This window comes from Anser cygnoides, chromosome 23 (assembly GCF_040182565.1).
Source record: "Anser cygnoides isolate HZ-2024a breed goose chromosome 23, Taihu_goose_T2T_genome, whole genome shotgun sequence".
NCBI lineage: Eukaryota > Metazoa > Chordata > Aves > Anseriformes > Anatidae > Anser > Anser cygnoides.
Genome location: NC_089895.1, coordinates 2562603 through 2590595, shown reverse-complemented (window position 1 = coordinate 2590595; position 27993 = coordinate 2562603). Strand labels below are relative to the sequence as shown.

Below are 27993 nucleotides of genomic sequence, written 5' to 3'. Positions count from 1 at the left end.
CAGTAAGAAATAGAGAGGTATTGTGTGGATCATAAAGTATTGACTATACTGTGTTAGAGGATGAGGTAGAAGAAAGGTGCAGAATACTTCAAAATGTTTGGTAAAAATGGCTTATGCTTTTCTTTTCCTACTTTTGCGTATCAGGTCATAAAGAAGAAGATGAAAAGCCTTCTGTTTCTGCTGTACTCTCTTTGGAACAAACAGCTGTAATTCAGGAAATGGTAAATCAAGATGTGCTTCCAAAGCTGATGATCCCCAGTCCTACCACTGAACCGCAAACGGTGACTGAAGACAAACAAGGAGAAGCAATAAACTGTGGATCAGATGATTTAGATGATGATGAAGAGGAGGAGGATGAAGATGAGGAGGAAGATGAAGAGGAGATAGAAGAAACTAGTATGCTTAAGGAAAATGCTGAAATGCCTTTAATATGCGAAGAAAAGTTAGATTCTATGGAAGAGCAAAAGAGTACATCAGAGGAATCTCCAGAAAGCTCTCCAAAGAAACTAGTTGTGAAAATTCCAAAAGCAAGAGGCGAATCAAATGGCGATGTTCAGGAAACGTTCATGTTTCCTTGTCAACATTGTGAGAGGAAGTTTACAACAAAGCAAGGACTTGAACGCCACATGCACATTCATATATCTACTGTTAACCATGCTTTCAAATGTCGATATTGTGGGAAAGCCTTCGGTACTCAGATTAACAGGCGAAGACACGAACGGCGCCATGAGGCAGGGCCAAAAAGGAAACCGTTCTTAACCCTAACATCATCGCAACACTTAGATAATGTTGCTGATAACCAAGTAATTGTGGATGATGGTCTTAAAGATGACTTGAACGTTTCCAGTCTTGTGCAAGACTCTGTAGTCTTGGATTCTGAGAAAGCCTCCCAAGAAGTGTCAAACTCCACTTTTGCTGAGGAAAATAAGGAGCCCAAAGAATTGCATCCGTGCAAATATTGCAAAAAGGTTTTTGGAACTCACACCAACATGCGGAGGCATCAGCGTAGGGTTCATGAGCGTCACCTTATTCCCAAAGGTGTCAGAAGAAAAGGATTCTATTCTGAAGAGCCACCACTTCAAACTGAGCAGACCCCAGCAGTCCAGAGTGTATATATAGCAAGTACGGAAATAGAAGAGGAAGGTGAAGTAGATGACGTCTATATTATGGATATTTCCAGCAATATCTCTGAAAACTTAAATTATTACATTGATGGTAAAATTCAGTCCAACAGCAGTACTAGCAATTGTGATGTGATTCAGATGGAGTCCAACTCTGCGGACTTGTATGGACTAAATTGTATAATCAGTCCAGTCACAGTGGAAATTTCCTCAAATTTAAAGGTTACACAAACGCATGTGAATGAACCTCCTAAAGAGTCCTCTAGCAGTGGGAGCAATGAATCCAAAAAGAGGAGAACTGCCAGCCCTCCTCTCATACCAAAAATAAAAACCGAAACAGACCCAGAACCTATAACTCCTACTAGTTCTTTAAATCTTCCTCTTAGCATTTCAACAGAGAGCTTGCCTTTTCATAAAGAAAAAAGTGTGTATTTGTCATCAAAATTAAAACAGCTTCTTCAGACACAGGACAATAAGAAGATAACTTCATCAAGCGAGATCCCTAAACTAGGACCTTCTGTTACGTCATCACCTATTTTGCCTCCAGTATCCAGTAGATTTAAAAGAAGGACCAGCTCTCCTCCTAGTTCTCCACAACATAGTCCAGTACTTCGAGACTTTGTCAAGTCAGGTGAGGGAAAAACTGTGTGGAATGATAATCTTCGAAGCTCAAAAATGCCAAAGTTAGAAAGCCACAGCAACTCACCTGCTTGGAGCTTGACTGGAAGGGAAGAAAGAGAGACTATGAGCCCTCTTTGCTTTGAAGACTACAAGCTGTCAAAAGACTGGACAGCTGCTCCAACTTTTGGCAATGTGTGCAACCAGCAGCCACTGGATTTGTCTAGTGGTGTAAAGCAACGGTCTGATGTCAAAAATAAGAATCAAGTTCCTTGGGAATCTGTATTAGATTTAAGCGTGCATAAGAAGCCTTGCAGTGATGCTGAAATTAGGGAATATAAAGAAAACTCCATACAGCCAACCTGTAGTGGTGTTAAAAAGAAGAAACCAACTACTTGCATGTTACAGAAGGTTCTGCTGAATGAGTATAATGGAATGGATGCAGCCACAGACAGCACACCCAGTGTGGACAGAAGCCCGAGCCCAAGCAAATCTCAGGAGTCTCAACCAGAACCTGACACGGACCCCAGTCTATCTGCATCGTCTTCTGTTGACACTCAGCCCCTTAGTTCCTCTGTTTCCCCTGTGCCACAGCCATCCGCTGTACCTTCCATGTGCCAGTTGCCACCTTTGTTAACACCCACCAATCCTCCTTCCCCACCACCCTGCCCACCTGTGTTAACAGTTGCTACATCACCTCCTCCCCTTCTTCCAACCATGCCATTATCAATTCCAGATGTCTCTGCCAGTGCCACTAACACTTCTTCTTGTCCGTCTCCACTTTCTAACACTACTACCCAGTCCCCTCTACCTGTTCTTTCACCTACTGTTTCTCCTTCTCCATCCCCTGTTCCTTCTGTTGAACCTCTTATTTCTGCTGCTTCACCTGGTCCTCCTACTCTCTCTTCCTCTTCTTCTTCCTCCTCTTCCTCCTCCTTCTCCTCTTCTTCCTCTTCATCATCTCCTTCTCCACCTCCTCTTTCAGTAGTTTCTTCTGTTGTTTCCTCTGCTGATAATCTTGAAAATACTCTTCCAATAATAAAACAGGAGGAAACTGAAAATGAGCAGAAAGCAAGAGAAGATCCTCATACTTCAGGTGAATCAGGAGTAGTGCAGGAAACATTCAATAAAAGCTTTGTGTGCAATGTCTGTGAATCACCTTTTCTTTCTATTAAAGACCTAACTAAACATTTATCTGTTCATGCTGAAGAGTGGCCCTTCAAATGTGAATTCTGTGTACAGCTTTTTAGGGATAAAAGAGACTTGTCAGAACATCGCTTTCTGCTTCATGGAGTGGGAAATATCTTTGTTTGCTCGGTTTGTAAAAAGGAATTTGCTTTTTTGTGCAATTTGCAGCAGCATCAGCGAGATCTCCATCCAGACAAAGAGTGCACGCATCATGAGTTTGAAAGTGGGACTTTGAGACCCCAGAATTTTACTGACCCCAGTAAGGTCAACATAGAGCACATGCAGAACCTCTCAGAAGACTCTTTAGAACCTTCTAAAGAGGAAGATGATGAAGATCTAAATGATTCCTCTGAAGAACTTTATACTACTATAAAAATAATGGCTTCTGGGGTAAAATCTAAAGATCCAGATGTTCGTATGGGCCTCAATCAACACTACCCAAGCTTTAAACCACCTCCATTTCAGTATCACCATCGTAATCCTATGGGTATTGGGGTTACTGCAACAAACTTCACTACCCACAATATTCCACAGACTTTTACTACTGCCATCCGCTGCACAAAATGTGGGAAAAGTGTTGATAACATGCCTGAATTACACAAACACATATTGGCTTGTGCATCTGCGAGTGATAAAAAGAGATACACACCCAAAAAAAATCCAGTACCGCTGAAACAGACAGTGCAGCCTAAGAATGGCATGGTTGTTATAGCTGGCCCTGGAAAGAATGCTTTCAGACGAATGGGTCAGCCTAAAAGACTTAATTTCAATGTTGAGATTAGCAAAATGTCCTCAAGTAAACTAAAACTAAGTGCATTGAAAAAGAAAAACCAGCTTGTGCAGAAAGCTATTTTGCAAAAAAAGAAATCTGCCCAGCAGAAGGCAGAATTGAAAAATAATCCATCTGAGTCAGACTCCCATATCTGTCCCTACTGTAATCGAGAGTTTACTTATATTGGAAGTTTGAACAAACACGCATCATATAGCTGTCCCAAGAAACCCATCTCCCCATCCTCTAAAAAAAATTCATCAAAAAAAAATGCAAGTTCTTCGTTACCTGCAAGCAATGAAAAAGGCAGCAACCAGCGTAGGCGAACAGCAGATGCCGAGATCAAAATGCAAGGCATGCAGCCTCACTTGGGCAAGACAAGAGCACGAACCTCAGGACCTGCTCAAATCCAGCTGCCCTCTGCGTCCTTCAAATCAAAACAAAACGTTAAATTTGTACCTTCCATGCGATCTAAAAAGCCAAATTCATCTTCATCGTTGAGGAACTCTAGTCCTGTAAGAGTGTCCAAAATGACTCACGTTGACGGGAAAAAAACTAAAGTGGTAGCTAAGAACAGTTCCTCTGGAATCTCAAGCAAAGCGACCCGGAAATTGCACGTCAGAATACAAAGGAATAATAAAGCTGTTTTGTCAAGTAAGTCTGCTGTGGCGAGTAAGAAAAAGGCAGACAGATTCTCTGTAAAATCTAGAGAGAGGATTGGAGGACCTATTACACGAAGCTTACAGCAGGCGGCAAATGCAGAGGCAGCAGAAAACAAAAGAGATGAAAGCAGTACAAAGCAAGAATTAAAAGATTTCAGGTAAGCTTTTAATTTGAAGTTCAGACAAAACAGGAACACGGTGCTTGCTGTTTTGCTGATTTTCTTGGTCTTTTTTTTTTTTTTTTTGAGTTTCTCATATTTAAAACAAAAGAAGATTGTATTTCCTAAACCATGGTTAGCAGCTCAGTCATGCTGAGGTATGATGTACATACTTGGTGCATTTTGTCACATTGTCATGAAATAATACATAATTTGTATAGAGAATGTTTAATTATAAATGGAATTGAAAATGCTGGGAAAAAAATCTCACCACCTGAGTGCAAATAAACCTTAACTCATTAAAGTTATTGGAGGCAATGACTATGTATTTGCTATCCAGCATACGGTGGCCCAAAATCGTTTTAGATTTGGTTTATGGTGGTTCATTAAGCTAAAAATCATGACTGCATTTTTACCCTCTTACTAAAATAATTTGAAATGATGGTTTTTAATAAAAAGTATTCTCTGCATATCATATATTAAAAAAAACATACTTCAAAAATTGTATGTGCATACTAATTGAGTCAGATCTCTAAATACTTAATATAAGGGAAATAGATGTGTAAGAAAAGTTACATGAATGTGTAAATTTTTGTTAAAAGTATCATGCTCTTATGTTTCAGTATAAAAAAAATATTACTAAAGCTCTATTTCATTTTCAGAAGAAGCATTTTAATCACAAGAAAGGATAATACTTAAATAAAAAAATAAAAGCTTAATCTATGTGCCTGAGTCCCATTTAAAGTCTTCATGTAGTCTTTTGAGTAGTCAGTAGTATATTTTACAAACTTTGAAATTTCTGTTAGCAGGCTCCTGCCCTGCTATTCTTGAAATAAGTGTCTAATTTGCTGGGTAACTTCCACAAAACTCAGTGGTAATTAAGGGTTCTTTTATTTTTGCTAATTGCAGTCTATGCTGTGATTAACACCAGGTTTATGGCTAAAGGTAGTATTTTTTACCAAAGCAAATGATAGTGGGGAAGGGGGTGGAAGTGGCAGCCTCTTTCACAAGTGTCCACAAGTGGAATTTGTCAGGAAGCGTCAAAATCCAAACTATTTGCAGCTTATGTGTCTTACGGTGAAGACCCTACGTGATAATTTTTAGGAAATACTTCCTATAAAGTCAATCGACAACATAACAGAATTATTTCAAAGAAGGGAATTTGACTCAGGTAATATCCAAGGTAGGACACGTTGAAGGAAAAAAATAATTCTTCCTGGAATTTGGAGATTAATGGTGTTGAATATGCCTTTAAAGTACAAGAACCATTGAGCAGGCCTGTTCTCTTGGGCCATAATCATGTTACTTAATTCTACTCAGCTGCTTCCTTAGCAATACGCGTGAAGCTGTCTTTTACGTGATGCCAGAGCAGATCAGTGGAATTTGAAGCCAGAATGACACATCTTTCCATCCAAACTAATCATTTGACCTTTAAGCAAAATAAGCAAGTGCTTGGAAAACTCTGCATATGGAAACTGTTTAATAGCATTCAGGGTAAATAATGATTTACCTAGGGGTAATATTTCCTTGACTGTCTCAAATACTGTTAGTTTACTTTGGCAGCTTGCAGTCTTTAATGGTTTAACGAATATTTATGCTAGAAGAATTCTTGCTTTTGTTTCTGAAATAATGCTCGTAAATCTGGATCGTCTCATCACCTCCTCACCTTTTTTTTTCTTATATCAAGTACAAAGTGTCTTTTTGTCTTCATACACTATTTAATGTCAGCATAAGCTTCAATTCTACTCTGGGTAGACATTGATTTTTTTTTTTTTCTTGCCCCCAGGAAATCTCAATTCTTAGCATTCATTCAAGATTGTTGCTTCGTGTAGTAATTGTCTCCAAATTTGTTTTTCACCTTTCCGTTTTTTCTGTGTAAACATATTCCATTCACAAATAATTTGTGTTGTCATTTATCTTCAGTTTTTGTTTTTTATTTTCTAGGAATCTCCTGTAAAACAAAGCAAAACAAAACAAAAAATCCCTTAATGACATGGTAGAGCTGTTGTATGCTCAACTTAGGATAAGCACTACGACAATGGATGTGAAGTCCACCAAGCTTGCGAAACCAGCTGAAGCTGACTCACAATCATAAAATTGCCTGCAGGCTTCTTGCTAATACTCGGTGTCAGGCATAGACTTATTTTGTGCCTGACACTCATGCTGGGCTTCACGATGATTCAGATAAGAGAAGGGTACTATTAAAAACAAAATGGAACCAAAACACCACCACCACCAAACCAAAAATAATAATAATAAAAAACAACACACACACCAAAAAAAAAATCAAAAGAAAGTGGGATTAAACTAAACCAAATCTTCATCCCTTGAATGCTTAGATCCTTGTTTTGTCTGTACCATCACAAATGGCATAATGGCAGTCACTTGTAAAGCTGGCAAAGCAGAGATTCCCTGTTTTATCAGTAATGCAGTAGAGATTCAGGGACAACAAATGTTGGTGCACTCTAAGTATTTCTGTCATGTAGAAAGTCTGCTAAAACCTTTCTTCTAAACAGTAGAGAGGAACCTAGTATGATACATTTCCTTTTCTTCCCGCCTTCTCCCCACTTTCTGAGTGTTTTAGATGACCAGCATATAATGGGAAAAAAGCCTGATTTGGATGTTCTGTGAGTTTTCCAAATTCCTATTTATACTTGCAGATGAAACTTTATATAGCAATGAAATACCGATACCAGTTTCTAAATACTATATATAATGAATGCAGTGTATCTTTTTATTGATAAAAAGGCTAGACCAGGGCTACATACCTGTATATTTTGAAAGTTAAATATATAATTACTCTAAAAGGTCTTACACCTCTATCTAATAACTTAAAACAACAAATTGGTCTGTTGTTCTTAAACATCTTTTTATGGAAATACCATTTCTCGTGTTTATATAGCTTTCAAGATTAATGACTGAATTGATGGAAAGTGACTAGTTTCATTATACAGCCACCCCTTTTATTTTTTGTTCTTGACTTAAAAAGTAATCTACCTCTTAAAATTTGTAGTTTAATACTTGTTTGGTGAATTTGTGCCACTTTAACTTTCACTTTCACTATCATTCCCATTTTGTTACATTTCTGTTATGGGGACTTTATGTTGAAATATTGTATAAAGCATTTGTAGCAAGTTTAAAAAATAAAATATTTAAAATTATTTAAATTGTTTTGGACACTTCAATTGTACTATATGTGATTTACATTTTACATTAATTTCATTTTGTTTTCATTTTGGGTTGTTAATCTCGGAGCATGTTCCTGTATTAAAGTTTGCTGTTAGTTATATTGTTTCTTTTTTTTTTTTTTTGGAGAGTGATATAAAGAGTATTCTAATGAAAACATTAAAAATTACAATTTGACATACAAGTGGGGTCGTCATTGCTTTTGAACATTGTAGCCTTGCTGAAGATACTGTAAGTGCAGGTAAGCAACTGAAGAGGGAGATTTCTCCTCCAGCGCGCAGCACATCATATAAGTTGCAGATGTGGCAAAGAGTCTCTGTGGAGTTGCAAGCAAGCACTTAATGACCAACTAGATGGAACTATCATGACACATTTTATATAACTGTAACCAATAAAGTAAACTTTTTAAAAACTTGTGGGAAACTGTGTTTTGTATGGAAACCAGATGTACCAGGAAAATGAGACTCTGTACATCTAGAAGGAATTAAGTATGCTTGCATCCTTTGGCTTTCTATGCCCAGCTCACTAAAACAAATCTATACAAATTTGACACATCTCAGTTAATTCTTGATTTTCTTTACTGTGGATATAGTTAAACACACATCATTTAATCTTTTTCTGTTTTTATATGCTTAGTGAACTAGCTTAGTCAAAAAACACGTAAAGAATTTGCCTCTGAGAATTTTAGAATGTTGCATTCCAACGCCAAGAGGAATTGCAGCATGTGGCGTCCTCCTGCAGCGGGGCCAGAAGCATCCGCGTCCATATAGGTGTGGCAGTTGGATGGAACATTGTAACATCACTGAGACTTAGCTGTATTACAGGAACCCTTTTCTTTCTAGTAGTAAGTTTATTCAAATGGATACCTCTGTTTTAGCAAGGTTCTTTGGTAAGAGCTGCTTGTTTATTTTCTCACATAAGTCATTCCTCGAAGATCTTATCCTCTCTGTAATGGAATTTTCCCTGAATTGTAATTAACAGGGAAAAATCTCGTAAAATGATGCAGAATTTTAACATCGTTCAGTAAGTGTTTTTGCAAGCATATCTACACTGTGGTAATGTATGCTGCAGTTTGATAGTTGCAGTGACAAAGATGGTTAAGAGATGAATTCTAGCTAGATGAAGTCTAGCTTGCAATAGCAATTATACTTATTAGGTGGTAGGACAGCCACCGTAAAGGTGAAAAAAACAGTTTGTTCACATCTTGCATTACTAACAACTGCAATAGTTGGTGTGTTTGCTCTTACTGCAGTCAGTGTTTTGATCCTATATTTGCGATGTCTGACAGTGAACTGATAATGAACAAACCTGCTTCTTTCCCTCATTGCTTAATATTCCAGCAGAAATCCTATTGTCATCGTCTTTACTGTTTTTTCTGCTGTGATATTAAATCCTGTTGTGTCCCACAGATGTTGCCACTCACTCTGACATGGTTCTCGTGTTCATACACAACAATTCTCAAGCAAAATGCTCTAAGATTGAGATCTGTACTCCCAAAAAAGACCTAATCTTCAAGGAAGAAGTTTCACTCCTAACTAGTCTATTCATCACACGTAGGAAAAGTGCAACTTTTATAGTTACTGTTACTGTTGTATCTCATTTGCATCGTTGGATTCTATAGTTTTTATAACTGTCTTTTTATGATCCGAATGCACCAATAAAGCCATAATGATGCCCACAAAGTACTGACATTTCCTGAGATGAATCCAAACAGGCAATGAAGACAAACTTGTTCCTGTTTACAAAGAGTGACATGTTAGTCAGGATCAAACACAGTTAGTTTAATAAAAGCAATACTGAATTGTGTATGGAGCTGGAAGAGCTAACAAATGGCTTGCTTTTTGTTTTTCTCCATTATCCAGTTTGTTAGCAGGAGTTACAACTTGCTTGTATCAGAGAGTATCTTCAAGGTGTTGAATCCTTGACATTACAAGACAGTCCAGGTGATGCAGCCAGGTCTCCTGCATGTGGTATTCCCTGCCCTGCTCTGTAAACTCCTGCCCCTTTCTGTGAGCTGCCTATAATCGATTTGGGCTATCATATTTCTTTCACTATGTTTTGTCAGCATTTTATGTTGTAAGCTTTCAATTTAAAGTGTTCTAGTTTAGCTCCTGATGGTTTTCTTTAGAGAGCTGTCATAGAAAACTAGACCCTGCCAATTTAGTGTATAAATTTGCAAGTTCAAATGTGGAAACAAATACTGCTATGTTCACTTAGATTTGTGATTTCATTCCCAAAGTTGTGGGGCCAGTTCCAGCTTTCACTGGATTTGAATTCAGCTAAGAAGCTAAGCCGAGTGATAACCCGTGGCAGTCAAAGTGCCTGTAAATGACCTTAAAAAGAGAACATGGGAGACTTTGCATGTTGATTCTAGCTGATCGGTATGAGTCAAATGAAAGTCTACTTCCATCCTTTTTCTCATTTTCATAATGAATAAGTTCTGAACGTGCTGTTGTGGATCTGAGCTTTTGTGGTAAGTGAACTGTGAAGAAGAGGTAAATTTTAGATCTTACTTAACTAAACTGGTAAAGGATTAGAAACTCTTGGGACTAGCATGAAAATTCATAGTAGTAATTGCAAATACTTTGATAGTAATACAGTGCAGAACAGCAAAGCTGATTTTGTTTCCACTTGGTACAGTATTTAAAAACAGAATATTAACACTTATTATAGAATGTGTTAATATCCTATCGTGTTCGGTGTTTTCAGGCCATAGCTGGCGTTTTGCAAAGTGTTCAAGACTTTGATGCACAAATCTTACGGAGTTTTAATGGGAACTTCTCGTATGCAGCCACAACAATTTGAGTTAAGCTTTAAAGTGGATTGTTTCATCTAAACTTTGTGGACAGTTATTCCAAGACTGAGTGAACTGAGAGCTAAGAGCTACTCAGATCTCTGAGGACAATACAAATTAATATGTTCAAGAGATGTTTTTTTTTAAGGTAGTATTCAGATTGCTATAAAGATCCATAGTTTGTTTCCAGCATGCCATGTTATGTGTATTACACAGTTGTATACTGCTTTTTTTTTCTATGTAGAACCCATGTCGTATTTAATTCTTGGGGTGGAGCTGCTCTAGATGTGAATAGCGGCTCTATGGGAAAGAGGGTTTGTGTTGGACCTTCCAGTACTTTTTGGAAGAGTGGGAAGGTGAGGAAAAACTTTCTTTCTCAGAACAAGATGCAAATAACACACTTTAAGGAAGGTGTGATCCATTAAGTGTGTGGTTAATGGTCTGTTTTACAAATCAAATGAGATAAAGAAGAATGTCAATGCTGTTCAAGTTGTCTTTATTCCATACTCATGAATGACATGAGGCCATTTCCTAAGCTTTGGGATCCTGACTTTGCAATTTCAGTAATGTCTTACAGGTTTTTTTTTGTTTGTTTTGTTTTGTTTTTACTTTATTTACTTATTTATTTGAGTGAAATTAATACCAGGGTAGCTGAGGTAGCTGAGGTCAGTGCTACTTTGTGCTCATCACTTACAGTCAGGACAGGGTCCCCCCAGCCAAGTGTTAGAAATGGCAATAGGTTATTGGAGTGGGAAAGGAAGCAGGTGGGGTGAAACATCCAAGGTCTAACACCAGGGCACGGGCAGAGCTCAGAAAGGAACTGGGGGGGTAGGGGGGGAGAGGGGGTGTTAGTCTCATGGGGACTGTCTCTGGACCACAGGCTCTTCAACCACTTTAAATACTTCTAAACCTTTTCCTTAGTTAAGAGGGGGCCCTATTGCTAGTGGGCACCTGACCCCTGCTTCCCATGTACAGTTCATCGCTTTTCATCCCCATTGTGCTGAACCCAGGCATTTACTGATCTTAGTCTTTAAAAACTCTTTGCTTTTGAAAGCATGCATTTGAAAGAGGGCATTGAATTAGTACTTTTTTTTTTCTTTTTTTTTTTTCTTTTTTTCCTTCAGATAAACAGCAAAGCACTGAAACTCAAAGGGATGCCTGAGTAGGCGTCAAGTTGGAGGGAGGCTTTTTCGTAGGAGATAGGTAGCTGGTTCATCTTCCTAACCTAGTCGGGGAGTGTGGTTTTTGGGACTTAGTGCGAGAATCAGCAATGAACTTCAGGGTGTGTGTGTGTACACATACATTTGCTTATTTTTTGCAAGCCTTTTATATTCTATGAGCCAAGCAGGGTCATCTGAGTCATGTTTTGGATGACGCTGCTCCCAGAAACTGCCAAAGGGTTGTGAGAAGCAGCTTTGATCACTCGGTGGGTGATGCTCTGTTTCTCAGAAGTGTAGGCTCAGCGTTTGGAGCGCGTGTGGCCGTGCACCGCTGGAGGTGTGCTGCCCTGCAGATGGGCAGCAACGTGGGGACTTGTACCGCTCATAATGCCCCGTGTCAGTCAAAGAGGAATAATGCTCTGGTATCTGGGCCCGTTTCTGCAGAGCCTGCCTCGGGTCCTTTTACAGTTAAGTCAATGCTACTCAGCAAAGTTAAATGCCCACTGTAAGGTAAATGCGAGTGCTTTTTCAGGGAAGCGATGTTGGCGAGATCACAGAGGATGCGCTACCTGCTGAGGGCATTTGGAAGCCTGGCAACAGAAGTGGGAACAGAAAGGAGCTGAGTCAGCCTGTCTGCTCCTTCTGCTTCCTCCGGGCTGGTGGTGAGCTGCGGGCATGGGCGCTGCCCCGAAGCTGCTCTGCGGGGGATTTGCTTTGGGGGAGCTCAGGCAGGACTGAGCAAACTCACGCTTGGGCAGCACACGTGTGAGTAGCAGTTAGTTGTATTCCCACTGTAACTTGGTGGTAGCATTTATTTAGCATTTCATTTAGGTACTGTTTTTCTCTACTAACCGTTGCAGTGTGAAAGGAGGTAGGAAGACGAGAGAGAATGAATTCTTCCATGACTGAGCTGCTTTGAAGAGTCGTACACTCAAACTTCACTGTCACTGGAATCTGAAGTTTTATTTCCCATTCATTATGGCAAATGCTTTCACTCATCACTGTCAAATCGAAGGCACATTTTCTTTTGTGCAGTTTCATGCAATGAGATGTTTAGGACAGGGCTCTTACGAGTTCTGCTAGCCTTCAGTAATCTTGAGACTCACTTGAGTAAACGTTTCAGATTAAAGCTAAATAAAAATCAACTGCAGCCATCCCTGTGTGTGATAAATTTTTCTCATTTTTTTCCTCTGTCATGAATGTGAATCAGTAGATACACTTTTTTTTTTTAACCAAATTACCAGATTACATTACATGACAGTATAGAAGATGTATTTGAGTACTGCTATATTTAATCCAATATTCTTCACCTTTTGGCTTGCACAGTGCTCGGTGCCTCTTTAAAAGGGCAGGAAGATAAATTGTTGAAGTGATACTGTTCATCTAAATTTATAGACCTGGATTTCTTAGTGACTAATAGTTTCTTTGAGCTCAATTGGAAGTGTCATCAAGGAATCTGATTTTCCAGAAGAGCTCAGTAGCCATTCTCAGGGCCAAATCCCTTTTAGGGGACACTTTAGATCAGTAGTTGCTTTTTTTTTTTTTTTTTTTGTTAATCTTGTTGTGTTCAATTAAAATGGTATTGATGCATTAATTTTAAACAGTCCCCAGGTGAATTCTTGGCATGGTGTGAGATTTTTTCAACAGTTCTCAATCTGATGTTCATCACTGAAAGTAACAGTATTTTGAAGAACGATTTCTGTGGGAGTGGGATTAAGTCAACAACGAAGAAACTTGAACTCTAGAGCACATGTATTAACAACAAAACAATTTTTGAGTTATTGTGAGGGAGCAGTGCAACTTTAAAGGTATTCTGTCCTTTGAACTGCTGTGGTTAGAGACTGCTGCTATGTATCTTCTTGAAAGTTGAGAATGCAAGCATCTCAATAACAGGTTTTTCCAGCTCAGATTCATGAAAGGCCTAACCATAAAATCATAATATTCATGTTATGTCCTTTAGTGTCATGTGATCACAAGATAAAATCCTGATACATGATCCAGCTTTTTCACCACATTCATAAATCGCGTAATTCTCAAAGTCTCAGCAATTACATGTGCAGTACATGCTGAGATCCTTTTTGTTTCCTGCTCACCCATTTTTTTATGTAGAGGCAGGGCTTTTTTTGCAGGAAAAAAAAAATCCTTCTCAACCAAATTCCATCTACAAACCATGTCCTTTTTTACTTTAAAAAAAAAAAAGTTCATGTAATTTGATGGTTGATGTTTTTCCAAGTCCTTGTTTTGTGTTTCCCATTAGGCAATATGCTAGTGCAAGAGAGTACATGCCAGCTGGGTTAGCAGCATGCTGTTTGAGTTCTCACTGAGCAGAAAGCCCAGGAATCTTGTTTATCACCCCCTTGCTTGCCTTCTGGCCCCTAAAGTTACCCAGCCTAATTCTGCAAATCCAGGAATTTAGGCTTACACATCCACACCACTGTATCTTTTTTTTTAAGCAGGCAGTTAATTATTTTAGATGTCAGTCTGTCAGCTTAGACATTGTTTTATTTAATTATAGTAACCACTTTGGACAGAGTATGGCCCTGACATGTCTATTCTTAGGAGGATCATTGGAGCGAGTGTGTGTATTCTGAAATATTGGACCATATGCATGTTATTTTAGACTAGGAGTAAAGAAGTGTAAGCCCTGAAAAACAAACAAACAAACAAACAAAAAACACTTAATTGAGGTATAAATGTGAACCTAAATTCCCTGGGTTTTGTACCTTCCCCTTATTGCATGCTATGACTTTGCTCACTGAATTTCTCTGATGTGACCAGCAACCATATCACATCACTCCAAGTCTTCGATCCCACAAGTAACATGGCTTATTTTTTCTGGGATGTTTTTAGTGAACTAAACTAGCAGCTTGGAAGAATGTTAATTGCCCAAGTGTGGTAGAAGACAAGGCAATTTGCATAAGAAATACCAATGTATTTCAAGAATGTCTGAGGGAAGGGTGCATGCCGGGATCCGGCATTCTTGCTAGCCTAGAAGTTTGCATGTGCATAATCTCAAGGCTCATCGGCCTAGGAGGGTGTAGGACTGTAGGATTTTAGATGTAGTGAAACTAAGTGTTGAGACTGCGTGGCTTGGGGAATCGCAATGTACTGTGATACGAACCTTGCTTGAAGATCCTGCTTTAGGACTACTGGTCTTCTGGATGTCCTTGGGAAATCCCTTTCCTTCTGACTCAGTTCTGCACCTCAAAAATGGGGAGTACGATACCAAGTGTACCACAAAACACTTTAAGATCTTAGCATGGAAGAGGCAGGGGTTAGCATATTGTTGTCGTAGTAAGGCTCACTAAAATCAGTGATTTGTTTCTCTGTCACAGCTTGGGTGTGCTTTCAGTTAAGAGAGAGCTCTAGGCCCTGTCTGCATGTGAAAAATGGTATCGTATAACTTCTGGTTTGGCTTTAATTTAGGGTGTAGCCAGTACATTTACCAACACTATTTGTTCTGATTAAAAAGTCCTACTTGACAATGCTCTCGAACCCCTCCTGTTGCTTAACATTCAGTTTCTGTGCCCTTTTTCTTGCAAGCTTAGTATCTTTTTGGATGCTCTTCCTTTTTTTTTTTTTGTTTCCCCCCTAGCAAGGACTGTTCCTATGAGGGCTCACCGGGGCCAGGCCTGTCCTCTGGTGTTTGGGCCGGAGCGGGGCCGTGGTGCAGCAGGACCAGGCCGCAGCCGCCTCGCTCCTCCCCACGAGGCCCTCGCTGCTCGCCTGTGTCTACACAGGGTGCTGAAGAATTCCTCTTCTTTCGCCCGGCTACAGTTATGCCAGCGCCGGTGATGGGGAAAGCAGGTGCAAAGTGACAGTGCCAAAAATAGTGACGTCAATAAACCATTCCTCCATGCGAGGGGGTGTTGCAGCTCTCCTCCCCCTCGGAGACCAGCCAGGCCGGGTTTGCTGACCCAGGGGGTTCAGACAGCCACGCTGCCCTGCATCGCTCCCATCGGGCTCCTTAAAACCGAAGTTACAACCCACTCGAGCGGCGTGCCGGTGCAGAGGGCCGTGCTTTGCCACCCGCTCTCGTACAGCAATGCTCCCAGCCCTGCCCCACAGTGTGGGCAGCAGCCGGCGTTTTGCCTTGGGTCGGAGTGTGGTTAGTTGTGAGCAAAACAGAGAGGGAGCAGTGAGAACCCCATACGGGCTCCGTTCCCGTTTCTATCCGGTCCATCTAGAAAAACATTCCCTCCTTATCTTCTGCCCGTCATCCCCTGCTTCCCAATAATAAACCCACGATCCATGGCTTGAAAGTGGGGTGGAATTAGGGGATAAAAGATTTCTTTAGCATATTGGTTTTGAGGGGGAGATGAGGGAGCGCGTTTGAAAACACAGGTCAGATTTTCTCAGATATTTTGTCTCTTTGTGTTTGAGGCCTTGTTTTGTTTATTTTTTATTTTTTGTTTCCCACAGGATCTAGGCATTTGCTCATCGCATGCAATAACACACAGATGTTATTGATTATAGAAGAACTTTTACAAGTCATAATTAATTTTTTGACATTAAACTTTGCTTAAATGGGAACATTCTAAATAAAACAAAAAATTCTCTCTTCTAGTTATAGTAAAGAACTGAAACTAAACAAACTAAACTTGTTTTGGGTATTCTACTGTTTCCCTTGGTAACAGTCTTTATGTGGGACAACAAAATCTGGCTTTTGTTGACTTCCTCGTCACCACTTTCTGATTCCTACACACTAGACAAAGGCTTCAGTATTAAATTCACAAGGACTGAAGAGTATGGTTTACATATAACAATAGCTAAGCTTTGGCAGATGATTTTAGCCACAGATTTTAATTTGGAAATGATTGAATTGCTTACTTTTCAAAAGTTCTGTGGTTTTGTTTTTCAGTTGTAATGGAAAATTTTGCACTTCTTTAATTCTAACTTGCAGTTCCACTGTGCTACAAAATCTGTACGAAACAAAACAAAAGCTGAAATGTCTTTTAAAGGGTGCACGTCAAACACTGAAATTACCCCGGAGAAAAACCTAACTTTCAAATGTTCTTAGATGCGTCGTTACGTAATAAAATTAGATTTCAAAAGATGTTCCCTTGGAAGAACATAAGTAGCTGGTTTTGGTTAGACATGTGAGGAGTTTGCATAGCCGAGGTAAGCATGCAGTTACAAGTGGGGGTGCACAGGTGCGAGGGGGGCATACGTGCATCTGCAGGCACCGCCGGGGTGCAAGCACGTACAGCGAGCAGGGGCTGACAGCCCAAACTGCTCAAAAGCACGGGTCTGCAGAGCTGCAGGTTTTATAAACAAGTAGGGTATTTTTTTTTTCTTTTAGTTTAAGGAAATTTAGCTTGGGTGTATATTTGAACTGAGGTTGTACGTTTAGACTACACCTAAGCTGTTTTATTCTCCTTGCTTTGACTCATGTTCAGGCTTCTTCTTGAAATCACAGTTGATAGGGATGTAATATTGCCGAGTTTAAATCCCTGATTTTCACTTTTGCTTTACAAGAAAGTTGGGATTCTTAGAGTTAGTATAAAATTTGAAATGAAATAACATATCTGCAATAAAGGCACCATAGCAGTGCTTGCTGTACTGACTTGTAAACATAATTCATCAAATTTACAAGTACTGTAATGGCAAAAGTGTACTGCAGGCTTTGCACTCGGGTAAAATGACCGGATGGGGTATTGTGCTTATATATGGGAAAATTCTTTTTCTATAAGTATCTATCTAAAAATCTGATATGGGCTGTCGTGAGAAAATGACCTTGACTCCTTGTTCTCTACATAGCTGTGGATTTGTCCGTTTGTCCTAGTTGGAGGGCTCTCTAACTGGGACGGTGGGTGGGGGGCTGGAGGCTGCTTCCATTGGGACTTCCTACCTGAATGAACTAACAGAGCAAGTTCAGAACGAGGCAAAAAAAAACAACCCTTACCTTCAGAAGCAGCTCCCAGTACTTGGAGGATGAGTGTAGTCTTTTTTTTTCACTCATAGCTTTCAAAGCTGCCGTGGGGCCCCTAAGGCATGTCTATGCTGGTGTTTTGTTTCTTTTTTTCCGGTACCCTAATGTGTATGAGTTTCTCCTGCCTCTTTGTACAGTTACAGACTCCGCATGGCCTCTAGATGTCCCTCCTCCTCTTCTCATAACACCAGCACCAGGCAATGCAAGAAATCCAGCTGCACTGCATCCCACTTCTTCAAGGAATAGACTTCTGCATGTCAAAGCTGCGCAGGTACAGCGACGCGGTCACTGCATGTCACAAACACACCCTGCTTGTGTTTCTCTGGGCAAGGATTGCAAAGCACTTTACAAACCCACAGTGGTGCTGCTCTTGTAACTGGTCACTGGTGAGAAAACAGGCATGAAGGGGGAGAGCAAGGTGCGCTATGTCAGAAACAGGACCTCTTGCTCACTTGAATCAAATGCAAGAGACAAAGCCTTCTCTAGCGATGTGTAACTCTTACATCCTCTGCACCAAAAGGCTCTGTCACAGCAGTCAGCTCTTAGCCTTGTGGAAGATGTAAGCAGTGTTTTCTTCCACTTGTGAGCTTTTGAGACTTGAGGTGTTGCTCCTCTGGATTATGTGTCGAGCTTGAATATGCTGATAATTTTTGTGAGGATGAGGCTTTGTCTCCATCTGGGAAGGAGTGCTATTTGTACCTGAGAGCAGCAGTGGGTAAAGTGCTTTGGGATCTACATATATTATGGTTGGCTGCTCTGGTTGAATGACAGAAGCTCGAAGACCAGTGTTACGATGCAATTTGCAGTGCTATGCTAACAAATAAAAGCACTAGCTGGAGTTGTAGCAAGACAAACTGCTGTAATGAAGCTGTATAAACTTGGACAAATTAATGAGCTGGCCCAGTGTTATAGGTGATACTGAATTATTTCCCCATTGGTTAACTTTAAAAAAGGCACTTTGTCTTCTGTTCCTTCATTTCCCCAATGGTAACGTGTAGATAATCACCTCTTTACACTAACGTAATAGCTCAGGAACATTATACTTACCTGTATGAAGCTAAAGATGAGAATGGTTGCCAGAAAAATTGAGACGCCTCAACCTGAAACTTATTCCTTGTTAAAATGGTTAAGTATATTCTGAAAATAACATTTTGGGAAAACATTGGGAAGATTCTAAAGCTCACTAGCTCCCAAATAATGGAAGTGGTTGCTAATGAAACGTTAACGTCCCTAACTGTGGTGTAGACCATTGAGTCACGGCAAAACCAAGCAAAGTTGAAGCATGGGCATCTTTCCTGTGCTGCACTCACTGAACACCTCGTCCATCCTGCTTCCAAGTCGGCGTGATGGGGCCTCATTGCCCAAGGAGCCAGGTAGATGCTCTGACTGCTTAGCCTTGAAGTTGACTCTGATTAAATGCAACTCTCTGTGTATTTGCAGGTACTAGGAACTTTTGACTGGCAAAGGTGAGGTGAAGTAATCCTCAAGCATTATCTTCTCCTGCTTTTTCTCAGATGAGGTGAGACCGGTTCCTCAGTAGATAGCAGGGACAGCGGTTTCTTCTGCTGGAAGCAATGGCGTGCTTCTGTCATATTGTCCTTCCTTCCAGAGGGAGAGGGAGAGAGCGCGGAGCAGGGCTCCTGCCTTCTCCAGAGCACGATGAACTGTGGATGCTGGTGAGAGGGTGATTCCCCAGTGTCCCCTGCCGCGTGAAGCCCACGCGTCAACAGCCAGTGGAATAGCATGGAGAAATGTTCAGACAATTGCAGGCAGATTAACCCTGTTCAGAGGGCTGATGGGTTTGGATGAGTCTCCTCTTTCTGGTCGAACACAGAGGGGTTTAACATACTATGCAATTAAATTCTGAAAAGACTGTTACATCATTTTAGTTTCTACTTTACATCCTAACGGGTAAAGAACTGGGCATCCCACAAAAATCCACTGAAGAGAGTGGTAGGTTTTGCTGAGGTTTCCACATCTGAAGCCTGTGGGTACCCCAGTCTCTTGACTTTGTACCATAAGCTTTAACGGGCATGATGCCATTGCTTTTGAAGTGCGTCAGGACCCACGTTTTTTTTTGGAAGACCACCTGTTAAGTGATCTCTGTGAAATGCACTGATAGCCCGGTTTCATAAAGGGACAAGCATCCATTTCTCAAAAGCTGCCATCACATTTGTTGCCAACCTGGTACTCCTGGTACAGTCAGGATTTATTTGTTTAGTGACAGTATCAAACAGGCATGTTGCTGCGCAGTATCAAGCAACAATTTTCCTTCAATGCGGAGCTCAGTGTTCGTGACCTGTAATGCGAGCATGCTTAGCTTCAATGGTGCCGTAAAGGAGGCATCTGTGAAGGTAGTTGGCAGCCAGTAATGTTGCAGAATAGGTCAGTTAGTAAAATGCAGTGCAAAGAGGTCTCTTGGCTCTTGCTCCAAAATGGTGACAATCACAGGTGCATCATCTGGCAGGGGTGCTCGGGCAAATTTCACCTCCGAGACGAAGGGTTCCTTCTGCCCAGTTTTTGTAGGATCCCTGCTAATGTAGTGTCTGAGTTTGGGATTTTTCAAGGAGGCCAAGGGGGTTGATTGCCCTATTTCCCCCTTGTTTCAGTCAGTTTATTCCTTTTCTTATCTTTGCACTCCACACAGGTAAGCACACATCTGTGTATGCACACATTAGTTGTGAAAAAACAAGTGCCCAGTTGATACTCCTTCCCACCACCACCCTGAAAAGGTCAAAAAAGGATCAATTATTTATATATCTACATATATATATGACATATATTAATATATATATGTATGAAATTGCTGAAAACAGTTGATTTTTTATAGTTTTGATGAAAATCAGAATGTTCAAAATGAATACAAAAGCTTTAAACAAAAACTATTGGTTTTGTTCACCGTAAAAATGTCTTAGCTACATGTTGTTTGAGTTGGAAAGCAAAGGTCTTCAGGATCTTGCATTATCTAGCTACAGATTTTTTGGATAACCCCTATTGGAGGCTTTCTAAGTGCAATTGTGGTGTGGGGGAAGGCTGAGATGCTGAGAACTAGATGAGCCATAAAAAGCCACATCCCCTCCTGTGTTTGGAAATGATGTTTCCAGTCTGAGACTGAGACCATGGAGATGCAGGCTTTGTGGGGAGAGCTTGTGCCATTGCTGGCTGTTCCGTCTCTTGCCTAGAGTGGAGAGTCTCTAGGATTTGTCCCCTCTTGAGCTTTTTGCTAGCAATAATTTCCTCTTGAAGTATGTGATGTACTAATTCCAAACTAAGGCTGAAATTTTTCACAGCAGCCTGGAAGAGTGAAATTCTCATTGTTCATTAAAACTAGTAGGAAGTGAGTATCCAAACCTGCTAGGCAGCTTGGTAAATCTTGGTCAAAAAGCACAGAAAATAGTTTTCCTGGCCTTATATATATATATATATCTCAAAGAAGCTGGCGTGCACATACAGCTCTCTAATCAGTTTGGCTCGCTTTAGTTTTGCACGTTATCTTTAATTTTCTCTGCACATTATCTTCTTCCTTTCATCATCTAGTATTAGTATGGTAAACCCTGTTCTTCAGAACAGGAATTATCTTCCTGTGTGTCTGGACAGCATCTAGGTAATTTGAAAAATGAATATACAGTGCTAATATAACACAGCTCCAATATACTCTGTCCTAAAGCACCACTTCGATATGCCCTTGATTTTCCCAGTGCAGCTGTGTTAGGTGTTTTGTCGAAGAACCTGCTTACTGTATAAATCTTCACTGGTCACTCAAGAACTGTTGTTGAGGAAGAGCTTTCTTGCCATGCAGCCCAAATCCTACTTTTAAAGAACCAGTTCTTCTGAGACGCTCTCAACTTCCAGCGACAGTAAGTTGAATGAAGTACAGAGAAGTACATCCATTTCTGGCATGGATGCTGCTGAGTTTAGTGCCTTTAAGGCATACCAATGAGGTTATTAGAGGTCACTTTTGTGCAATTTATTTTTGCTGCTTTTTTTTTTCTTCTTTAGAGTGGTGTTAACCATAATAACAGACAAACTCAAGGAGAGAGGTGTGTAAATTGTTGTGCTATATGAACATTTTTCCCAGAGAAATTCTGGTTTATCACACAAACTTGTAAATATGTATTTACAATTTTGAAAGCACGTCTTTATGTCCCTGATTGTAAATGCTCCGTTTTTAAAGTTTTATAAAGTGTGTTACTCAACCAAGAGACCACAGCACACAGCTTTAGATTGTACTGGTCTATCTGAAAGATCCATTACAGTCTAAGCTGTGGTAGAAAAATATTTGTGCCACTGACAAGAAATAACCCATTGTTGCACCAGACTTTTCATCATTTTCCCTCAGATGACAAACACATTTTTTTGGGAGGGTGGGGGAGTTGATTTTTCTTGTAGGAAAAAAAGAGTTCAAAATGGTGTCGTTTCTCTAGAACGATGAGGATATTTTCTTCACAGTAAATTCAGGAAAGTATGCCATTTTTTCCAAGGCAGAATTTCACAGTTTTGCAGCAAATTTTTAACCTCCCCCGTGCCTGCTGATGAAACGTGAAATTTTGCCCTTGACTAATATCACAAGTTCTTGTGAAAATTCAAGGAGAGGGTGGGGAAAAAGCTCAGGTTCTGCATGTAGGAATTTGCAAGGCTGACACTGGTAGCTCTGCAGTGCTCTCCTGACAATGCTGATGTTGAGAAGTTTATGAAAAATAAACTATGTGGAGACGTGGTATTAGCTGGGTGGTGCTTGGATGCTAAACATTGCTCTGGAAGACTGAAAGCTCTGTTGTCTGTCTGCCATGTAAAGAAAAAGAACAACAATAAATTAATGTTACAAACTGCATCATGGAAATATTTATTATTTGAGCAAAGGAAGTCTTCAAAATGGAGTCGCAGCCTATTCTAGCTGCAAAATAGGTGAGTGATTTGGGGTTTTACGTGTGGGTGGCAGGAGAGACGAAGGGAGATAGAAGTGTCACTTGGCCTGCCAAGCTCCATCCATGCTAACAGTGATCGCTGCAGACTGAGCTCTCCTGATGCTTCAGACTCCAGGTGGACACAGGAGGATGAGCAGCACCTTTGTAGTTTGGACTCTCCATTCGACACCAAAGCTCTCGGTGAGCCTTTGCAGCACTGAGGAATCAAAAAGCGCAGTGCAGTTCAGGAGACTGGGTTGCTGTCCTCTGCAGGAGGCGAACGGGTGGGCAGGGCACGAAGGGGGGGGGTCTGCTTCCCTGCTAGGAACGGTCCCCGTTTTGTTCATCTCACTTAAAGGAGATGCTCCATTGCTAGGCCTTGGGTGGGAAGGTTTGTACCTTGTCAAGGTTGTGCAGGGCTGTGGAGCTTGGCACTTTTGGTAAGGCAGTTGCTGAAGGCCGGTGGGCACCACTCACCACCAGGGCATTAATTCAGCCACATTCTTTAGAAACAGTAACAGATGCAACAAACATCTTTAGGAATGGCTGAAGGAGAGGTATTAATATTAATTTCACATAGACTAGAAGTAGCTCTTTCGCCCCAGAAAATCTGAAGATTCCTTACACATTATAAATCCAACCTGTTAGTACAAAATCCACTCTTGTCACCATTGCACATTGTTGCCCTGCCTGCAGTCAGCAAACCTCCTCCTGCAGTGTTGCAGTCTACCCAATTTTTATTAAATGGCATTCAGTATCAGGTTTTGAGTGATCAAATTTTGCTGAACTGTAAATTTCTCTGTGTTTGAAAATCTTCTGGGTTACTCTTTAATGAAATAGATATGCACTTGTCTTTCATCTGTCTGAGCTGTCACATGAAGCAGCGCTATTCCTCCTTTTGAAAAGAGCTGTGGCTTTTCTGGAAGAAGACTACCTTCAAAAAACAGGTAAGGAGAAAGAACTTTCTCATAGGAAAGCTTCTGCCTTAATCCTGTTTCCTCCCACTGCAGCTGCCAGGTGGCAGACGGGTGCAGCCAGCAGGAGACTGCCGTTGGCAGAGCCCCTGACTGAGTCTCAGTTCCGTGCTCAGGGTGCTGATGCAGAGGCAGTTCAGGGGAAGAGAGAAAAACGGTCAGGCTGTCTCCATCTCTGATGCCCATGCCAGTTGTGAATAGCTTTTCAAGGCTATAGGATGTGTGGAGTGTTGTGTGTGCTCAAGAAAAAAAGCGTGGTGGGCAAGGAGAACACAAGTACGTTACACCTGGGATCCCTGACAGCTTGTCACCACGTACGTGAGATGGGTTAGCTATGGAAGAACAGTGGAAATAGAAACATACATCAGGCCCTGCTGAGCAGCATTTTCCTGGGTTGCGAGCAATGGAGCCTTTCACCTCTGGGTCACCAGCTTGCATCAAGCCAAGGTGACCACTCCAAAATGGCTGCGGCTGGTGGCCAGCAGCCCACATGGGGCGCGCAGCAGGTGCTCCCTGCCTGGTCTTCCAAGGACACCAGCGGGCAGAGAGAAATAGTGCTGTGCCTTTCAGAGCGAGAGACATTTATCTCAGTTTAGGGATGAGACAGCCTCAGCAGTTGACTGAAAAACACGTTCTGGCTTACTGATCATGAACAAGCACCATTTATTCTTAAATGAAGAAGAGGAGGGGGGCAGACAGGTGCTTGGGGGGTAGGAGAGAATTGGGGAGGAAAGGGATTTAAGATTCAAGCTATGCTGCATTTGTTTTATGACTTGCTTTGCAGCTGCCTTGGAAGAAGAAGAGACAGTTGTTAAAGATTAGGCCTCCCTGGAAATATTGTCTTAGGTATGGGATGCTAATGCAAATAGTCCCCCCCACGCTCCTTTACTGATCTACTAAGCTCTGGGTCACCTTGATTTTATCAGGGCTTAGCAGGGTTGGGTTTCTGTTCATTTCTTTTGGAGTGAACTGTAAGATGCTTTTAGCATGCCTCGTAAATATTCTATTTACAAATAAATTAGGTATATTAGTTCCTTTTTCATTTTCTTGAAAGGGTCTCTGTTGTTCTCATTTATTCTTGGAATTAACATTTGCCTGGGTGACCAAGCCTTTTTGAACCATTGAAATAAATACTTCCATCAAGATCAATGAGAACCAGGAAAGAAGCTAGTAGTTATAGTTTGGTTGCTCGTGCTCTGTGTGCAGGGGCTCTGGAGAACTTCCAGGAAGTGCTGAACTTTGTGCTGCTTCTTGGGGCAGAAAGCTCCATTCTCACGAAGGAGGGATTTTAGAAACAAAAGAAGTCAGGGGAAGGTTTCAATAGGGGCATCAGCTGTACGGAGCATTGCACTGGTTGATGTGGCCTTTGGAAAGTGAATTTAACTGTTAATGATTTTATTTAACCAGAATTAGCACACATACCCCAGGCCCCCCATTCCACGCCCTGCTTTTGCTAGTGTTGACGGCCATGGAATAGACTGTTTTGGGACCAGCATTACATTGGAATATTTGCACTGTAAAACACATTTCTTGTGATAATACTCAACCTGTCATCCACCGAGCATATTTACTCCCTTTTACATTTTTTCTTCCTCCAGCTGGAGTACTTGACTGACAGGCTCCATGGTTTCTCTGTCAAGTCCAATGATGAAGGCTTCCCAAGGGTGCTTTGTTTGAGGAACACCTCTTAATTTAACCTCAGAAAGTAAAAAATCCAGAGTATTTCCTTTAGGACTCTGGGCTTCCCATAGGCAGCAGCTCTTCAAGAACTGCTCCAACATGGCTCCATACCACAGGGTCCATCCGTCAGGAGCAAACTGCTCCAACCTGGGTCCCCCACGGGTGGCAGCTCCCCCCAGACCCCCTGCTCCTGCGTGGGCTCCTCTCCATGGCTGCAGCTCTGGCCTGGGGCCTGCTCCTGCGGGGGCTCTCCACAGGCCGCGGCCTCCTCCAGGCCGCATCCACCTGCTCCACCGGGGGCTCCTCCACGGGCTGCAGTGTGGAAATCTGCTCCACCATGGTACACCATGGGCTTGCTATCTGCGAGGCTGTTTCTCACTCCTGTCTCTCCCAGCTGCTGTTCTGCAGCAGGTTTTTTTCCCTTTCTTAAATAGGCTCTCACAGAGACGAAAACAACATCGCTTATTGGCTTAGCACTGGTCAGCAGTGGGGCCCTTATCTAACACGGGGCAGCTTCTGGATTCTTCTCGCAGAAACCACCCCTATGGCCCCCTGCTACACAAGCCCTGCCATGTAAACCCACTACACTTTCACAGCTCGTGATCACCTGAAAGCCTTAATGGCAGCACAGAGCTCACGTGGAGCTTCATCTCAAAGCTGGAGGCAGCGAAGGCCTGTCAGAGCAGAACTGCCTGAGAGCTCGGTCTGAGGAGGCTGCAGTCACCCGGCATCTTCTGGTGGCCACAGCGCAGCTATTGGGGCACTGCACTGACTCCATGCTCTTTGCCATGGATAGGATTACCGACGTGCAAGCAGTGCCATTAACCAGGCATTATTGCTAGCCCTGACATTTTTCCTTTTTATCTAAAACGATAAACTTTGAGTCAAGCTGTTTCATTAGTAGCAATTTTCTATGCAGAGTCAGTCACTACAGCTGGCGGAGTTGGCAGCGACACTGCAGAGCGGGGCCTCAAGGAGTCTCGCACATGTTAAATAAACCTCAGATCACTGTGGTAAGCACAGAAGCCCAGAAGAGGAAAGTCCGATGTTGGATCTTGCATGAAACTGGGCACAGCAACATGACTGTCAGCTGCGTGTGTAAAATTCAGGTGAGCTGCAGTGAAATACATGGAAAATTTTTGTGCCTTGCAGGGAGGCATTTCCTGGGAGGAAAATGTACCAAGCTGAACCGGAGCATCCCTTGGCCTGCTGTTCAGAGCAGAGGTGAGGCACTGCTGTGCCTCGTCTTGCTGGGTGGAGAAGGTCGTTGATGCCGAGCAGGTAGACGGTGCCCAAAACAGCCCAGACAAGAAGGCTTCTTTGCTTGCTTTCTATTTTTCAGAGACATGTACTGACTTGATCTAATGGCTGCACACTGTGAAGGACAGCATTAAATGACGCATGGCTGTTCTGCGTGCTGTGCAGGCGCTGTGTGTGCTGCGTGCAGTGCCCCAGCAAGTGGCTCCTGCTGGGGAGCGCTGCAGGGAGTGGGAGGGGGCAGCGAGCCTGTGACCTTCCCGCATGGAAATAGGAGAAAGGGGCAAGGAGGAAGGGAAAGGGATTTTCAGGTATCCTCTTTCATATTTTATTTTTTATATTTTTATTTTTTTATTTTATGCTTTAATATTTCAGAGCTGAATGCAGCTGTGCAGATAGTTTTGCAAAGGAGTCACCAAACAGCTCTGCGGGAATTTCCAGATACTTGATCAGCAGTACACATCGCACGAGGTGGTGCCGGAGGGAGAACTGACTGTAGTCCCTCTGTTCTTCACTTTCCTTCCCACCCAACTAAGCGCCACGCTTATATCGGCTTTTCTGACTTTTTGCATGGTTTTAGAACTTGGGCTTGTGGGTTTCGAATATCAGCAGACTTTGTCCCAATGAGTTTGCCCTGGCAAAGAGAGTGAACAGGCAACAGAACCAGCCCACTGCCCTGTCCTCGTTGGTGGGATAACAAGGACAAGACTTTGAGCACGTCCCTTCTCTCCCCCCCCCCCCCTTCTCTGCTCTAATGACAAGAACATCTGATAACGACAAGAGCATCTGACATAATTTCTTGTAGACTCATAAAACAATGATAATTATAATTCTATGATAATGAGAAGTCCTATTAATACATTATTTTCTCTGTGTAATGTTGGAGACTAGATCTGAACAAAGCTTTTTAATTATTATTATAATACAGCTTTCTCTCTGTAGGAGGGATATAATAGTAATTCCCCGCTGTGAGATGTATGGATGATGATACAAAGTACCATATGCAATTTGGATATTATCATTCTATTAAATCTCAAGCCCTTCTTTTTTCTTCATGAAAGCTATATGGCATGAAGTAAATTGGGTAGCGGCATAAAAAGAAACATGCAGCTTGCTTAGTATATCTGGACTTCAGAAAACTCCTTAATTCTTCCATTTCCTAGTGCATTTGGCTGGTTTTGCTTGTGCTGCTTTGGTAACGGTGAGAAGAGCCTTCGATATCTGCAGGTCAGGGAGGAGAAAAACAGCGACTGAAATCAATACCTGAATGCTGAAGTCATGTGGACCACACCACGTGGCCAATTTTTTCTTTTCTCCGTATAGCAGACAAGAAGGTCAAGTGGAACATCTCTCTTCTTCTTGCGAGGACAGAAATTGTTCCTGTGTCATAGCAAAAATGAACATGCAAAGATGTCTCTGTTTAAACTTTGCTGATAGGAGCCTAAAACCATTTAAACCAGTACAGGAAGGAGCCACCTGGTGGGAGGCAACAGCTTCCAGCACAGGCCCAGTTCAGCAGCCTTTCAACTGCTCTGGGTGATGGTGGTTGTAAGGGGGGACGGTTGGACCAGATGATCTTGGAGGTCTTTG

At 41.7% G+C, this 27993-nt stretch overlaps 1 protein-coding gene across 12 annotated transcripts in view; it reads left to right on the top strand.

Moving 5' to 3' along the window:
• PRDM2 (PR/SET domain 2) overlaps positions 1-22414 on the top strand; it is a 71417-nt gene extending 49003 nt beyond the window's left edge. For 10 of the 12 annotated variants that reach the window (XM_066982260.1, XM_066982265.1, XM_066982262.1 and 7 more), the window contains 3 exons: positions 145-4516; positions 17726-17859; positions 19029-22414. In XM_066982260.1, coding sequence (XP_066838361.1) covers positions 145-4516; positions 17726-17834 — 4481 coding nt within the window. In that variant the 3' untranslated portion in view covers positions 17835-17859; positions 19029-22414. Of the gene's footprint in view, positions 1-144; positions 4517-6460; positions 6809-17725; positions 17860-19028 lie in introns of those variants that run through there. The other 2 variants (XR_010826410.1, XM_066982261.1) reach the window with 2 other exon arrangements.
• Positions 22415-27993: the final 5579 nt, after the last annotated feature.